The following is a 17,891-nucleotide window of genomic DNA, read 5'->3' on the forward strand; positions in this document are numbered from 1 at the left end:
ATAATATGCAGGGGTCAGCGATAGCGGGGGTGGCAGAATAGGGGTTAATAAGTGTAAGATTAGGGGTGTTTAGACTCGGGGTACATGTTAGTGTGTTAGGTGCAGACGTAGGAAGTGTTTCCCCATAGCAAACAATGGGGCTGCGTTAGGAGCTGAACGCAGCTTTTTTGCAGGTGTTAGGTTTTTTTTCAGCTCAAACAGCCCCATTGTTTCCTATGGGGGAATCGTGCATGAGCACGTTTTTGAAGCTGGCCACGTCTGTAAGCAACTCTGGTATCGAGAGTTGCAGTGGCGTTAAATATGCTCTACGCTCCCTTTTTGGAGCCTAACGCAGCCATTCTGTGGACTCTCAATACCAGAGTTATTTTAAAGGTGCGGCCAGAAAAAAGCCAGCGTTAGCTACGCTGGTCGTTACCGACAAAACTCTAAATCTAGCCGTCAGGAAATAGGAGTTGGTCTTCCTGGTGAGATCATCTTAAATGAGTAGAAGTAAATATCAAGAAACAACATTATAAATTTGAGGTTTTTTAAGACATCCAAAAGGTGATTCATACATTAGGCAGAGATGAAAACATAGAAGAAGAAAAAATGCTAACAAAAATATTTTATTTCTTTCTCTCTGTTTAGCCACTAATGTACAATTTACTATGTTTTTATGTATTTCACAAAAAATGCTCCATATTCAATCCAAACAGTCTGTCACCAAACAACATCAGATATCATTATACCAAGTATAAAGTCACGTGCACGCTACCTGAACCTACCTCAGTATGCCTTCATGGAAAGAAGCTAAGCGTCAACAAAGAATACCAGGAGAAAGAGGTACTTTTTATAACATAATTAAAATAAAAGGTTTCTAAAATGTACTCTGTATCAAATTATGAAAGCTTAATTTTGATTCACAGGTCGCTTTAAAGGAACACAGAAACAGAATTTGAATTGCACAAATGTGAATTTTAAATTCTATTAAAAGTGTTTTTTACTAATAAAGAACAATTTGATAATAGACATTAACTCGATTTTTTAGGTCATTATGAATCATAAAAAAATTACATTTGTTTTTTTCTCGCCTATTTAAATGTGCATAGCTATCTTACAGAATCCAAGAAGCCTGATGCACTATTCAAATATAATATCTATCTATCTATCTATCTATCTATCTATCTATCTATCTATCTATCTATATATATATATCCTATATATTAAAAGGCCAGGCTTTCATGAGCAAGGACAAACATACTTGGCCGTTGACACTGTAACGAAGGAACAGTCAGTGAGGGTTAGACAGCAGAGAGGGTGGGCAGGAGCGAGTGTGGCTGGGGGCATGGCCGGGTGAGAGCGCCTGTGGCGTGGGCTTGGCCGGACTGAAACGTGTTTGGCAGGGTGGGAGTGGGAGTAGTGGGGGGCAGGCAGGAGGGACCGCTGCACTGCAGAAAATGGCCCATGTGCACAAGCTTTAAGAATATATATATATATATATATATATATATATATATATATATATATATATATATATATATATATATATATATACATTTTGTGTTTATTAAAGCTGTGACTCTGAGCCCCATTTGTGAAGCTGCAGATGACGTGTTTCATGCTCACACCAGCGTGCTAACCTGAAGGTGCATAAGGACAAGAGAGATTAGATAAATAGATAGCAGACATGTGCATAGGTGAAACATTTTGTTCAGCTAAATCATACGGATTGAATATTCAAAAAAGTTATTCAAGTTGGTGCATTAGTTCGGATATTTGTTTCATGAAAGAAAATCACTATCCATTTTTCATCACAAATTTGCATTCATGACCAAACCAAATGCTTGTGTCTAATATATATATATATAGTGTGTATATATACAGTATATATATATATATCTCAAAATAACAAGAGTATTGCATTGAGCAATGATACTTTTTTATTAGACTAACTATACATTTATAAGATGAAAAGCTTTCAGAAGAATCTATTGCTTTTTCAAGTCTGAAGCAATACTGACCAATTTGATGGAATTTACAAATTATGGGGTTCTGTATGGAGCTTGAAGGGCCGTATTGATGGCGAGCCTTCAGACTCGCCAGAAACACCAGTTATGAAGCAGCGTTCTAAAGACCGCTGCTCCATAACCTGTCTGCCTGCTCTGAGGAGGCGGACAGAGATTGCGTGAAATCAACTAGAGCGAATACGATCTGGTTGATTGACACCCCCTGCTGGTGGCCAATTGGCCGCAAATCTGCTGGGGGGGGTGGCATTGCACCAGCAGTTCACAAGAGCTGCAGGTGCAATGCTGAATGTGGAGAGCGTATTGCTGCTTCCGCATTCAGCGATGTCTGTCGGACATGATCCGCTGATTGTATAATGTCGGACAGACATTTGTTAAATAGGCCCCTATATCTTAAAACATAGGATGGCTACAAATACAGAACGTGTTACAGAGTTCTGAATGCTGGGGGAGGAGGGGGTGTTGTAAAAACCATGATGGCAGTTTAGGAGACAGTGACAGGCAGTCAGTGTCAGTAAAGGATAACAGACAGGGACAATATATGGTTATACACAAAGCATAAACTGACATAACGTTATATATCAACATACAATCAATATGTATAAAGGTGTACAGGGGAAATATATGGTTATACACAAAGCATTAACTGACATAACGTTATATATCAACATACAATCAATATGTATAAAGGTATACAGGGGAATATAAGATAGTCAAACAAGGATAAAGGAAAGAGAGAGAAAAAAGGGGAATAATAATAATGACAAACGTTTGGACATAGGCTTACCTGTGCACCTATACATACAGTAGATACATAGAGAGTGTGGAATATACAATGTAATTGACTACAGTATATGAAAGTACATTACTAAAAAAACGGGTTAAGAAACCAGAGTTTGTACATATGTATAAATATACTTATGTAAGCATATACATATATATTTACAGGGAACACACAGTTCCTATAGACCGCAATATAAAGGCACTTTTCAGTGCCGTTTTTTTTCTATACACCACTCCCACCAACTTAAGCCCCAAAATACTGCCTAGTACAGTAATTTTTAAAAAAAATAAAGATGCTGCTACATTTCACCAAGATTACAAATTATGCACTAAACCCGGTGCATAAATAACAGCCAATAGAATGCGTAAATAACAGCCAATAGAATGCAAAATCAATCCTATTGGCTGATTGGATCAGCCAATAGGATTGAACTTCAATCCTACTGGCTGATTGCATCAGCCAATATGATTTTTTCTACCTTAATTACGATTGACTGATAGAATTCTATCATCCAATCTGAATCTAAGGGACGCCATCTTGGATGACGTCACTTAAAGGTACCTTCATTCATCTTTAGTCGTCTGATGAAGAGGATGCTCCGCGTCGGATGTCTTGAAGATGGACCCGCTCCGCGTCGGATGGATGAAGATAGAAGATGCCGTCTGGATGAAGACTTCTGCCCGTCTGGAGGTCCACTTCGTCCAGCTTGGATGAAGACTTCTCCCGGCTTCGTTGAGGACTTCCGCACGGCTTGGATGAAGACTTCTCCCGGTTAGTCGATCTTCAGGGGGTTATTGTTAGGTTTTTTTTAAGGGTGTTTTGGGTGGGTTTTATTTTTAGGTTAGGGACTTTGGGCCTGCAAAATAGCTAGCTGCCCTTTTAAGGGCAATGCCCATCCAAATGCCCTTTTCAGGGCAATTGGGAGCTTAGGTTTTTTTAGATACTTTTTTATTTGGGGGGTTGGTTTTGTGGGTGGTGGGTTTTACTGTTGGGGGGGTTGTTTGTATTTTTTTTCCAGGTAAAAGAGCTGATTACTTTGGGGCAATGCCCCGCAAAAGGCCCTTTTAAGGGCTTTTGGTAGATTAATTTAGGCTAGGGGTTTTTGTTATTTTGGGTTTTTTTTTTATTTTGATAGGGCTAATAGATTAGGTGTGTGTAATTAGTTTAAATATCTGTAATTTGTTTTTTATTTTCTGTAATTTAGTGTTTGTTTGTTTTTGTACTTTAGCTAATTTAACTTAATTGATTTAATTGTTGTTAATTTAGTTAATTTACAGTATTTAATTATAGTGTAGTGTTAGGTGTTAGTGTAACTTAGGTTAGGTTTTATTTTACAGGTACTTTTTTATTTATTTTAGCTAGGTAGTTATTAAATAGTTAATAACTATTTAATAACTATTCTACCTAGTTAAAATAAATACAAATTTGCCTGTAAAATAAAAATAAACCCTAAGCTAGCTACAATGTAACTATTAGTTATATTGTAGCTAGCTTAGGGTTTATTTTAGTATTTAGTATTTAGTTTTAAATAGGAATTATTTAGTTAATGATACGAATATTTAGTTAGATTTATTTAAATTATATTTGTTAGGGGGTGTTAGGGTTAGACTTAGGTTTAGGGGTTAATAACTTTAATATAGTGGCGGAGATGTTGCTGGAGGCAGTTTAGGGGTTAATAAATGTAGGTAGGTGGCGGCGATGTTAGGGACGGCAGATTAGGGGTTAATAATATTTAACTAATGTTTGCAATGCGGGAGTGTGGCGGTTTAGGAGTTAATATGTTTATTATAGTGGCAACGATGTTGGGGCGGCAGGTTAGGTGTTAATAAGTGTAGGTAGGTTGCGGCGACATTGGGGGTGGCAGATTAGTGGTTAATAAATATAATGTAGGTGTCGAGGATGTTGGGGGCAGCAGATTAGGGGTTCAGAAATATAATGTAGGTGGCGGCGGTGTCTGGAGCGGCAGATTAGGGGTTAAAAATTAATTTTAGTGTTTGCGATGCAGGAGGGCCTCAATTTAGGGGTTAATAGGTAGTTTATGGGTGTTAGTGTACGTTTTAGCACTTTAGTTATGAGTTTTATGTTATGGTGTTGTACCATAAAACTCATAACTACTGACCTTCAAATGCGTTAGAAATCTTGTCAGTATAGGGTGTACCGCTCACTTTTTGGCCTCCCAAGACAGACTCGTAATACCAGCGCATAGAAAAAAAGACTTTACAAAGTTTACATAAGTCGTTTTGCGGTAAGGCCAAAAAAGTGTTCAGTGACCCTAAACCTGCAAGCCTCGTAATACCAGCGGTAGTAAAAAAGCAGCGTTAGCACCTGTTAACGCTGCTTTTTTAGCTACCGCAAAACTCGTAATCTAGGCCTGTGTCTAAAAAAAAAAAAAAAAAAAAAAAAAAACCTAACACTAACCCCAGAAAATGTACTCACAGTTCCTGAAGTCCGGACATCCATCTTCATCCAGGCGGTGAGAAGTCTTCATCCTGGCAGCAACATCTTCATCCATCGCGGGGCATCTTCTATCTTTATCCGGGTGGCGCAGAGCTGTGGCAGCGCGGAACTGACCAGAACCAGCGGTGACAACAATGATATCCAGCGCAGAGCCTCCTCTTTATGTGATCTCCACCACACACTGAAGCTTGAATGCAAGGATTGAATGATTTGAACAGCCAATATATTTTAAGCAGCTCTCATCCTATTGGCTGATTTGAATTTTTCAGCCAATAGGAATGCAATGATACCCTAATATAAAAGGGATACCTTGCATTCAAGCTTCAGTGTGTGACGAAAATCGCATGAAGAGGAGGCTCCACGCTGGATGTCATCGTCATCGCCTCCAGTCCTGGTCAACTCTGTACCACCACAGCAATAGGTCGCTTAGTTTTTTTTTTTAGAGTTAGTTTTTTTTTTTTGGGGGGGGGGGTTGGTTGGATGGGGGTTTTACTGTTAGGGTGTACTTTGTAATTTTTGTAGGTAAAATAGCTGCTTAACTTAGGGCAATGCCCTACAAACTACATAAGGCCCTTTTATGGGCTTTTGGTAGTTTATTGATAGATTAGAGGGTGTTTTTATTTTTGGGCGGCTTTTTGGTTTTTATAGGGCTATTAGATTAGGTTTATTTTTTATTGTTTTGGATAATTTTGTTTATTTTTTGTAATCTTAGATTTTTTTTACTTTTCGTAATGTTTTTTTGTAATTTTAGTGTTTTTTTTGTTGTAATTTTATTTTTTTTTATTTTTTTGTAGTGTTAGGATTTTTTAATTTTGTAACTTAGGTTTTTTATTTTTCGTTTATTTTATTTCTTTAATATGGTAATGTTAGGTAAAGTTATAATTTAAGCTTAGGTTTTTTTTTAGTTCACAGGTTATTTAAAGGTAGTTGTATTGTAAATTTAATTTAAAGTTAGGGGTTGTTAGGTTTAGGGGTTAATAATTTAATTTAGTGTGCCGTGATTGGGTGTTTGGCAGTTAGGGGCTAATAGTTTTAGTTTAGTATTAGCTATGTGGGGGGGCAGTGGTTTAGGTAGGTAGGTTTATTTAGGTGTTCGCAAATTCTGTGGTTGGCGATTAAGGAGTTAATATGTTTATTTAGTATTTGCGATGGGGTGGTGGTTTAAGGGTTAATATGTAGTTTATGGGTGTTAGTGTACTTTGTAACATTTTTGTTATGAGTTTTGTGAAACATTTTTGTTTTGCAAAATCCATAACTACTGGTCTCAGATTGCAGAATGGATAGTGGCGGTATAGGCTATAACGCTAGCATAATAGCCAGACCGCACAACCTGTAATATGGGAGACCTCAAAATTCCACACTCAAAATGATTTTTTTGAGTTTGGAATGGAGAGTTGAGTAAAGGGTAAAATGCTAGCGGTATAGCTGTACCGCTGTGACTTGTAATACAGGAGACTTGCATATTCCGCGTGCAATGGCCAATTTTTCAGTGTTATAACAGTACCATAACACTTGTAATCTTGTTATTAATTTATTAATAAAATACAGTAGTTTGTATTTTGGGGCTATTTGGGACACATTTATAAAATTAAACGAGATCTGATCACTGGTTTATTTTATAAGCGCTATTTGTGGTAGCAATAACCAGCCACTTGTAATGGCTGATTAATTATTGCACGCCCGCAAATGGGCAAATTTGGCCATTTGCGGGATCATGATAATTTAGCATTCCACTTGTAATCTAGCACAAAAGTATTTTGAATAGTTTAAACGGAATATTTAGACTAATTGTGCATGTCTAATAAATAATTTTGAGTTTGTATGAGAATGTCTATTTAAGAAGTTAATCTTTTAACTGCTCAGCATACAGGATTTATTGCAGTTACTTTGAAAAAATTAATCAGTTTGTTACATTTTTCTCTCTCCTTTACATAAGAAAACTCGCCAGCTGAAAATGCAACATATAGCATATTACTTGGAGAATTTCGACTCATGGCATTTTTTATATATGTGGACCTACAGATTTTCATTATTATTATAGTTTTTCTTTTTTATCTGCTGTGTGTGCTAGGAAACCTGCTTATTACAACACTTGTGTGCGCAGTGTCCCAGTTACACACCCCAATGTATTTCTTCCTATGCAATTTAGCTATACAGGACATTGTATACGTCTCTGCTTTTCTGCCAAAACTTTTGGTCCTCACTATCACAGGTGACTCCAGAATATCGTCTATAGGATGTGTTACTCAAATGTTTTTATATGGATTTTGTATTGATACAGAATTTTTCCTGCTCACCTCTATGGCTTATGACCGCTTTGTAGCCATTTGCATTCCCCTGCGCTATTCTATAATCATGAACCAAAGGACTTGCGCGCTATTAGCCTTTTTTTCTTGGCTCGCTGGTGCCTTAAATTCATTGATGTTCTCTCTACAGATGACCAAATTATCTTTCTGCAATGTACAAGAGATCAATCATTTCTTCTGTGATCTTCCAACCATGATGAAACTCTCTTGCAGTGACACCACTAGTATCAGGATTTTCGTAACTGCAGATGGTATTCTATTGGGTTGGTTCCCTTTTATTATGATTTTAACTTCCTATATACACATCATATTGACAATCTTGAAGATTCGATCAACAGCAGGTCGGATGAAGACTTTTTCCAGTTGTTCTTCACATCTTATGGTGGTTATTATATTTTGTGGGTCTGTTTTATGCTTAAATATGAAACCAGAGTCTGAAAAATCTCAGGAATTAGACAAACTGCTCTCCATACTGTACATCGGCGTGGTTCCCATGGTAAATCCACTTGTGTATAGCTTAAGGAACAGAGAGGTTTTGGAAGCAATAAAAATAGTTTTTAAAAGATATCTGAAATGTTCAATGTTATAAATACATTTGCCATAGATTTAGCATAATACTATATACTTGTTGCTTGTAAATTTCATTTAATAAAAATACTCTTTCAAACTGGGTATATTTTAAGAGAAAGAAAATGTTATATACATGAATGACAAAATTAAACTTTCATAATTCAGATTTTAGAATCTATGGGGATTTTACTAGATAAATAAAGGACTGTGATGGACCTTAATTTTTCTCATCAGAAAATCACTAAAGTCCATGGGAATTTTTGGAAAAAAATAATTTGCTATAATTTTTCTAACAGATTAGGATAGATCACTTTGTTGTCTTGATATCCTTTGTTGAAGAGAATACCTACATAGGCTCTGAAAGAGTTTGTGTCCTGAGCCTTAGATGGCAGTAGTTTTTGTAATTTAGTTGTCAATCACTATTCTTAAAAAAAAAAAAAAAACAAACATAACTAATGATTATCAAAAGAAAATCACCATTAAAGTCTTGGGGATTTTTGTAGCTGACTTATTTGAACATGTGAATGTGATCTATTCAAGTGTTTTTAACAATATTATACATTTTTGAACACTAGAGGGTAGCTGTGTCTGCGAATGCATACTCTGCCTTATTGTGCTTAAGATGCATGCACTCTCCTGAACTTAGCTAAACAAAGAATATAAATGGAACAAAGTCAGGGAATGATCACAATCCTTTATAAAATGTATCTACTGATTTTCAACAGAAAAACACCATTGAAGATTATGAGGATTTTTGTAGATAAATAATTTGATACATTTTTCTAAATAATTGTAAATATTACCTGAATTTCTTATTAGTGTGACTGCCACAATGCTACCATGTATTTCAGTCCACTGTTCAAGTAACATTACTGCTGGTGTCAATACTACAACAGGTCCTATTGTGTCCAAACAGTCTCTGTATTCAGAAAAGATATTGTAGCTCTAGCATTGTTTTTTACTACATACATTTTGCGGTAATCTTAAAAAGCAGCATTAGCCGGTCCTAACACTGCTTTTTAACGCCCGCAGGTATTACGAGTCTTGCAGGTACAGGTGTACCGCTCACTTTTTTGTCCAGACTTGAAAATACCACAAATCTACTTACTTAAATTGCATATACTCTTTCTTCAATGGGATTTGCATAATGCCGGTATTACGAGTCTGCCAAAAAGTGAGCGGTACACCCTCTCCTGTCAAGACTGGTACCGTATTTTAAAGTCAGTAGTTAAGAGTTTTACACTATAAAGCCGTAGCATAAAACTCTTAACTAAACTGCTCAAAAGTACACTAAACACCCATAAACTACCTATTAACCCCTAAACCGAGGCCCTCCCACATCGCAAACACTATAATACAAATTTTAACCCCTAATCTGCTGAACCAGACATTGCCGCCACTATAATAAATATATTAACCCCTAAACCGCCACACTCCTGCCTCGCAAACACTACTTAAATATTATTAACCCCTAATCTGACATCCCTAACATCGCCGCCACCTACCTACATTTATTAACCCCTAATCTGCTGCCCCCAACGTCGCCACCACTATATTAAAGTTATTAACCCCTAAATCTAAGTCTAATCCTAACCCTAACACCCCCTAACTTAAATATAATTAAAAGAAAGATAAATAAAATTCCTATAATTAACTAACGGCTAGATTAGGAGTCTTGTATTAGGCTTAAAAAGCAGCGTTGGCCAGTCCCAATGCTGGTTTTTAACGCCCGCTGGTATTACGAGTCTTGAAATAACAGGCTCACCGCTCACTTTTTTGGCCAGACTCGGAAATACCGCAAATCCACTTATGTCAATTGCATATCCTATATTTTCAATGGGACTTGCATAGCGCCGGTAGAACGAGTCAGCCAAAAAGTGAGCGGTAGACCCTCTCCTGTCAAGCCTGGTACCGCATTTTAAAGTCAGTAGTTAAGAGTTTTACACTACAATGCCATAGCATAAAACTCTTAACTAAAGTGCTAAAAAGTACACTAACACCCGAAAACTACCTATTAACCCCTAAACCAAGGCCCTCCCACATCGCAAATACTAAAATAAATTTTTAACCCCTAATCTGCCGAACTGGACATCGCTGCCACTATAATAAATATATTAACCCCTAAACAACCGCACTCCCGCATCGCAAACATTAGTTAAATATTATTAACCCCTAATCTGCCGGCCCTAACATCACCGACACCTACCTACATTTATTAACCCCTAAAATGCCGTCCTCAATGTTGCTGCTACTATAATAAAGTTATTAACCCCTAAACCTAAGTCTAACCCTAACACCCCCTAACTTAAATATAATTTAAATAAATCTAAATAAAATTACTATCATTAACTAAATAATTCCTATTTAAAACTAAATACTTACCTGTAAAATAAACCATAAGCTAGCTACAATATAACTAATAGTTACATTGTATCTATCTTAGGGTTTATTTTTATTTTACAGGCAACTTTGTATTTATTTTAACTCGGTAGAATAGTTATTAAATAGTTATTAACTATTTAATAACTACCTATTTAAAATAAAGACAAATTTACCTGTAAAATAAAACCTAACCTAAGTTACACTAACACCTAACACTACACTATAATTAAATACAATTAATTACAATTAAATAAAATGATCTACAGTACGAAAAAAAAACCCCACTAAATTACAGAAAATAATAAAATAATTACAAGATTTTTAAACTAATTACACCTACTCTAATCCCCCTAACAAAATAAAAAAGCCCCCCAAAATAAAAAAAAGCCCTATCCTACACTAAATTACAAATAGCCCTTAAAAGGACCTTTTGCGGGGCATTGCCCCAAAGTAATCAGCTCTTTTACCTGTAAAAAAAAAAGGTACAAATACCCCCAACATTAAAACACACCACCCACACAACCAACCCTACTCTAAAACCCACCCAATCCCCCCTTAAAAAAACCTAACACTAACCCCCTGAAGATCACCCTACCATGAGACGTCTTCACCCAACCTGGGAAGAAGTGGTCCTCCAGACGGGCAGAAGTCTTCATACAACCGGGCAGAAGTGGTCTTCCAGATGGGTAGAAGTCTTCATCCAGACGGCATCTTCTATCTTCATCCATCCGGGACGGAGCGGGTCCATCTTCAAGACATTCGACGTGGAGCATCCTCTTCTGCAGACGGCCGACGACTGAATGAAGGTTCCTTTAAGTGACGTCATCCAAGATGGTGTCCCTTCAATTCCGATTGGCTGATAGAATTCTATCAGCCAATCAGAATTAAGGTAGGAAAAATCCTATTGGCTGATGCAATCAGCCAATAGGATTGAAGTTCAATCCTATTGGCTGATCCAATCAGCTAATAGGATTGAGCTTGAATTCTATTGGCTGATTGGAACAGCCAACTTAAAGGAACCTTCATTCAGTCATCGGCCGTCATCAGAAGAGGATGCTCCGCGTTGGATGTCTTGAAGATGGCCCCGCTCCGCGCCGGATGGATGAAGATAGAAGATGTTGTCTGGATGAAGACTTCTGCCCGTCTGGAGGACCACTTCTGCCCGGTTGGATGAAGACTTCTGCCCATCTGAAGGACCACTTCTGCCCAGTTGGGTGAAGACGTCTCATGGTAGGGTGATCTTCAGGGGGTTAGTGTTAGGTTTTTTAAAGGGGGATTGGGTGGGTTTTAGAGTAGGGTTGGTTGTGTGGGTGGTGAGTTTTAATGTTGGGGGGGTATTTGTACTTTTTTTTACAGGTAAAAGAGCTGATTACTTTGGGGCAATGCCCCGCAAAATGCCCTTTTAAGGGCTATTTGTAATTTATGGTAAGGAAGGGCTTTTTTTTTGGGGGGGGGCTTTTTAATTTTGTTAGGGGGATTAAAGTAGGTGTAATTATTTTATTATTTTCTGTAATTTAGTGTGTTTTTTTCATACTTTAGATAATTTTATTTAATTGTAATTTATTGTATTTCATTTATTTAATTAATTTAATTATAGTGTAGTGTTAGGTGTTAGTATAACTTAGGTTAGGTTTTATTTTACAGGTAAATTTGTCTTTATTTTAATTAGGTAGTTATTAAATAGTTAATAACTATTTAATAACTATTGTACCTAGTTAAAATAAATACAAAGTTGCCTGTAAAATAAAAATAAACCCTAAGATAGATACAATGTAACTATTAGTTATATTGTAGCTAGCTTATGGTTTATTTTATAGGTAAGTATTTATTTTTAAATAGGAATAATTTAGTTAATTGTAGTAATTTTATTTAGATTTATTTAAATTATATTTAAGTTAGGGGGGGTTAGGGTTAGACTTAGGTTAAGGGGTTAATAACTGTATTATAGTGGTGGCGACATTGTGGGCGGTAGATTAGGGGTTAATAAATGTAGTTAGGCTGCGGCGATATTGGGGGCAGCAGATTAGGGGTTAATAAATATAATGTAGGGTTCGGCGATGTTGGGGGCAGCAGATTTGGGGTTAATAAGTATAATATAAGTGGCGGCGGTGTCCGGAGCATCAGATTAGGGGTTAATAATATAATGCAGGTGTTGGCCATGTTGGGGGCGGCAGATTAGGAGTTAATAAGTGTAAGATTAAGGGTGTTTAGACTCAGGGTTCATGTTAGGGTTTTAGGTGTAGACATAAATTGTATTTCCCCATAGGAATCAATGGGGCTGCGTTAGAAGCTGAACACTGCTTTTTTGCAGGTGTTAGTTTGTTTTTTTTGCCGGCTCTCCCCCATTGATCCCTATGGGGAAATCGTGCACGGGCACGTTTTGCCAGCTCACCGCTAACGTAGCAGCGCTGGTATTGAGGTGAGATGTGGAGCAAAATTTTGCTCTTTGCTCACTTTTTTTGCGGCTAACGCCGGGTTTCTAAAAACCCGTAAGACCAGCGCTGTCTGCAAGTGAGCGGTGAGCATAAACTGCTCGTTAGCACCGCACCCCTGTTAACGTCAAACTCGTAATCTAGGCGTTAATTATTCCTATTTAAAACTAAATACTTACCTTTAAAATAAACCTAAGATAGCTACAATATAACTAATAGTTACATTGTCGCTAGCTTAGGGTTTATTTTTTTTTTTATAATCAAAGTTTTTTATTGAGGTGCAAAAACATATTAAAACACATACACATAGTACATATCCAAAGACATTACAACTTGCATTTACCAATAATACATTATTAATCAATGTGTTAGATAGACCACAACACAATTTCAACTCTCCCCAAATGAGGGGGAGCTAATGACTCTTTATATAAATGCAAAGTGTTTGATTTGTGGACCATTGTCACCTCTTTTTTTAGATTTTATTTCCTATGTTGAAACATAATAAACTTTTTGTTAATTGAATATCCATGAAAACTTATACATCCTATAGAGAGATACTTTGGTTATGATAAGAATGTATTCATCATCTAAATCTTTACATAATAAGGGAAGTCAATACAAGTACTTCCCATGAAGTATATATTGTGTGAGGATCAATCAGGGAGAGTTATGAACTTCACTCGCCCCCGGACTAGAGAGAAAAAAAAAAGGAAAGGGAAAAGGTGGAGGGGAGAAAGGAAGGAGAGAGTAAGAATAGGGATGAGAGGAGGGGTAGGAGTGATGGAATGGGCATTACAGTGGTTTACCTTGACTAAAGAGAACGTTATGGTGGTCTCAAGTCTGCATCACTCTCTTTCTTTTAACAGTTATTCCCTGTGTAGTTCCGTCCAACTCTCCCATATCTTAATGTGTAGCTCAAACTTCCCCAGTATATTATACACATAGTTTTCCATTTGTTTCATATATGTAAGTTGTTCTACAACGTTTTGGATGGAAGGAGGTAAAACCTGTCTCCATTTTCTTGCAATTATTAATTTGGCAGCCGTAAGGAAATAAATTTAAAAAATCTTTCTTGGCAAGGGCATTCTAGGGAAATTTAAATGTAATAAACTAAGTGAAGGAGAAAAAGGGAGGTTATAATTTAGGTCTCCCAGCAATTTCATACAGTTACGCCAAAAGGGCCTAATCTGCGGGCACTCCCACCACACATGCATCCAGGTACCTTTCTGACCACAATTTCTCCAACACTCTGGGGAGGAAGTAGGGTAGAATTGGTGTAGGCGCGTGGGCACTAAATGCCATCTTTGAACAATTTTATAATGAACCTCCCAGAGGGTTGAACAATGTAGATACCTTCTAGCAAACACCATTGCTTTGTGCCAGTTTCCTAAGTCATAAGTCTCATGTAAGTCTTTCTCCCAGGCCAAATGAGTTGAGGTTTTAACTAGTGTCTGATCTTCCAATAACAAGGAGTAAAGAAAAGACATCATGGCCCTGGGTTTGTGTTCTGACATCCAACAAGTTTCCCATTTGTTTTTTTCCCTCCACTCACTATTTTGTAAACCCCAACTTCTCAAGAAACTGAGGAGCCTAATGGTCTCAAAACTAAATTTTCCGGGAATATGATGCTTTGTCATAAAGGAGTTAAACGTAAAGCGGTCTATTCCTTCATGTATGTCTACTACCAACATGTCTCTGAGTTCTAACCATATATTTATATGCAATTCCTGTAGGCACCAAGCCACACTCACTACAGGGTGGATAGGCGATGGGTGTGGAGCTATATGATTTCTATGTCTGATTTTATCCCAGAATCTAAGGGCGTCAAGTATAACTGGCTGAGTTATTCCGAGTTTATCTCGGCAATGCGTTGGAATCCAAACTAAGTCCGTCAGTTTCATATTAAATGGCAGCATGTCACTCTTGACTTCTTGCCATCTGAGACTAGAGTCTGCAGTACTCCATCCCATTATATGAGACAACCTGGCTGCGTCATGGTACGCCAGTATACTTGGTAATGACAGGCCCTCTTGTCTAATGGATCTTTGCAGACTGCCACTAGAAATCTTCGGTTTCCTACCTCTCCATATATATAGAGAAATCATGCTTTGTAATCGATTGATTATCGATCTTGGTATTTGAATGGGGATACAACGAAAGAGGTATGTAATTTTTGGTAGGAATGACATTTTGATAGAGGTAATCCTACCAGTCCATGAAATTTCTGAGTACTCCCACAATTCCAATATCTTTTTAAACTCTTGCATTCTATCAGTAAAGTTTCTATCTATCATTGTGACCATATCAGGAAGGACTTAGAAATACTCCTAAATGCTTTATACTATTTTCTGTCCACTTGAAATTATATCTACTTTTGATATCCGAGACTACATCATCTGAAATCCCGATCGACAATGCTTCAGTTTTAGGTAAGTTTAACTTATAGAAGCTGAACATTCCAAATCGATGAATAACATCCATGCGAGCGGGCAAAGATGTTTTGGGAGAGGTCAGTAAAAGGGTGACATCATCGGCGAAAAGCGCAATTTTATGAGATGAATCTCTAAATGTGACACCTTCTATTCTAGCATCTCTTCTAATAGCTTGGGCAAGTGGCTCTATTGCAAGCGTGAATAATAAGGGTGACAGGGGGCATCCTTGTCTTGTTCCATTGGACACTATGAACTTTTCAGATTGAAAACCTACACCCCTAACTACCGCTGTAGGGCAAGAATATAATGTCCGTACTGCTGTTGTAAATTGTGATGGGAAACCGAAACTCCCCAATGTTTCCCATAGGTACTCCCACCTCACCCTGTCAAACGCTTTTTCCGCATCAAGGGACAGGGCGAGGAGGGGAACCCTTCTTCTCTTGGCTTCTGACATTATATGGACCAATCTTCTAGTATTATCGGGACCCTCCCGACCTGGGATAAACCCCACCTGATACCCATGAATCAATGTTGGCACTACTTTAGCTAGGCGATTAGCTAATATTTTGGAATATAATTTGGTGTCTACATTTATCAGTGATATGGGTCTGTAACTTCCACATTCTGCTGGGTCTTTATCAGGTTTTAAAAGTGTGACTATGTTTGCTTCTAAAAACTCTGGGGCCACCGTCCCTTGTTGCATGATCTCTTTGAAATATCTATGTAGAATGTGGATAACAAGGTGGGAAAATGTTTTATAAAATTTCCCCGTATACCGTCTGGGCCAGGAGCTTTTCCTGTCTTAAGTTTTTTAATTGCTGATTTAATCTCTTCAATCAAAATTTGACCCCGTAATATTTTTATATCGCCTTCAGAAAGAGTGGGGAGTTCCAGAGTCTTCAAAAAAGAGCTAATTGCGTCTTTCATTGGGTATTGATTACCGTGTGCTGGCTGAATGTTGTAAAGGGATCTATAAAATTTACCGAAGGCTAGACCAATGTCTTTTGGGGAGGAGACCATAATATCACCTCTATTAATAGCTACTATTCTTATCTGAGCCGCTCTATTACGCAATTTATTAGCCAGGAATGTAGTGGGCTTATTGTTGCAATAATAAAATCTCTGTTTGAACTTATCTAGAGTTCTCTGGACCCTCATAAGCTCTAAGTGTCTGATCTGTTTTTTAATCGTTTGTATTTGCCTGCTGACCTCTATAGAGTAGACTCTAGAAATTGTAAGCTGGCAATCTCTAAGTTTGCATGTTAATTCTGCTAATGAACCCCCTCTTTCCCTTTTAGCTTTAGCCGCCGACTTGATATAATGACCTCTTATATACACTTTGAGGGTAGCCCACAGATTTTGAGAGCTCGTTTGGCCATCATCATTCAATTGGAAAGAATTATGTTATGGTCTTAATGGTGTTCTTTATATCTGCAGGTGACTTAATTAACCAATCTGCTAATCTCCACGTATAGCCCTCACTAGGGATGATCGGACCCATCTCAAGTGTCACCGAGTGATGGTCTGACCACGAAATTGGAAGGATCTTGGAGCCCTCCATCTTATCTAATAGTTTGGCTGTAACAAAGAAAGTGTCTATCCTAGAAAATGAACCATGGGGATTTGAATAAAAAGTGTAATCCCGTACAGACGGATTGTATGCCCGCCAAGCGTCATACAGCTGGAAATGAGACATCACCTCCCTGAACGCATTTGCCTTGGATTGTACTGACCTATCTTTTTTAAGCGTAGGGGGTACCAATTTATCTACTTCAGTGTCCCACGTAAGATTAAAATCCCCACCTACACATAATTCTCCTTGCCTGATAGATGTCATCCGCCTTAATATTTTTTTTGAGAAATTGTGTCTGTTTTACATTGGGGGCGTATAAGTTTACCAGGGTAAAGAGAGTATTATTAAGCTTACATACTAGGAAAATATATCGCGCCTGTGGGTCTACTTCACTATAAATTTCTTCAAAACTTACTGAGTCCTTAATCAGGATGGCAACACCTTTTGATTTAGTGTGGTTGGAGGCCCTATAAATATGTGAATAATTGCAAAATTTAAATACCTCACCTCTCTTCTGTAGCCAATGTGTCTCCTGAATGAATGCTACATCAGTTTTGTTTCGTCTAAGTTAATTAAGAAAAATACTTCTTTTAGTCAGGGAATTTAATCCCTGCGTATTATGGGAAAGAAACCTTAAGCCAGTCATTTTCCAATGTAAATAAGTTTAAGAGACAAGGGATTAAATAGGCTGGGAAAGGGAGAAGAAAGGAGGAGGGAGGGGGTGGAGAGTTGTAGAAGAAAAAATAAAAAAGGAAACTCTGTCCGCAGGTGACCTATTACCTACTTACACCGTCCTCAACTTCTTTATAACAATATATAACAAAACTATATTGAAAGCGGATAAACACCGCTTGTTTGTCCACCTATAATAGGGGTGAACACTATATAAGAGGTTTAATCTAGTTCAACCTGTTTAAATTATAATTACAAACAACTTCTTATTAAAAGA

At 37.4% G+C, this 17,891-nt stretch overlaps 1 protein-coding gene across 1 annotated transcript; it reads left to right on the plus strand.

Annotated features, from left to right (window-relative positions):
* Positions 1-770: 770 nt before the first annotated feature.
* Positions 771-8,139, plus strand: LOC128636685 (olfactory receptor 13F1-like). The gene is made up of 2 exons (XM_053689672.1): positions 771-822; positions 7,181-8,139. The coding sequence occupies exons 1-2, from the start codon at positions 771-773 to the stop codon at positions 8,137-8,139; spliced, it is 1,011 nt and encodes a 336-aa protein (XP_053545647.1).
* The last annotated feature ends 9,752 nt before the right edge of the window (positions 8,140-17,891 follow it).

This window comes from Bombina bombina, chromosome 7 (assembly GCF_027579735.1).
Source record: "Bombina bombina isolate aBomBom1 chromosome 7, aBomBom1.pri, whole genome shotgun sequence".
NCBI classification, from domain to species: domain Eukaryota; kingdom Metazoa; phylum Chordata; class Amphibia; order Anura; family Bombinatoridae; genus Bombina; species Bombina bombina.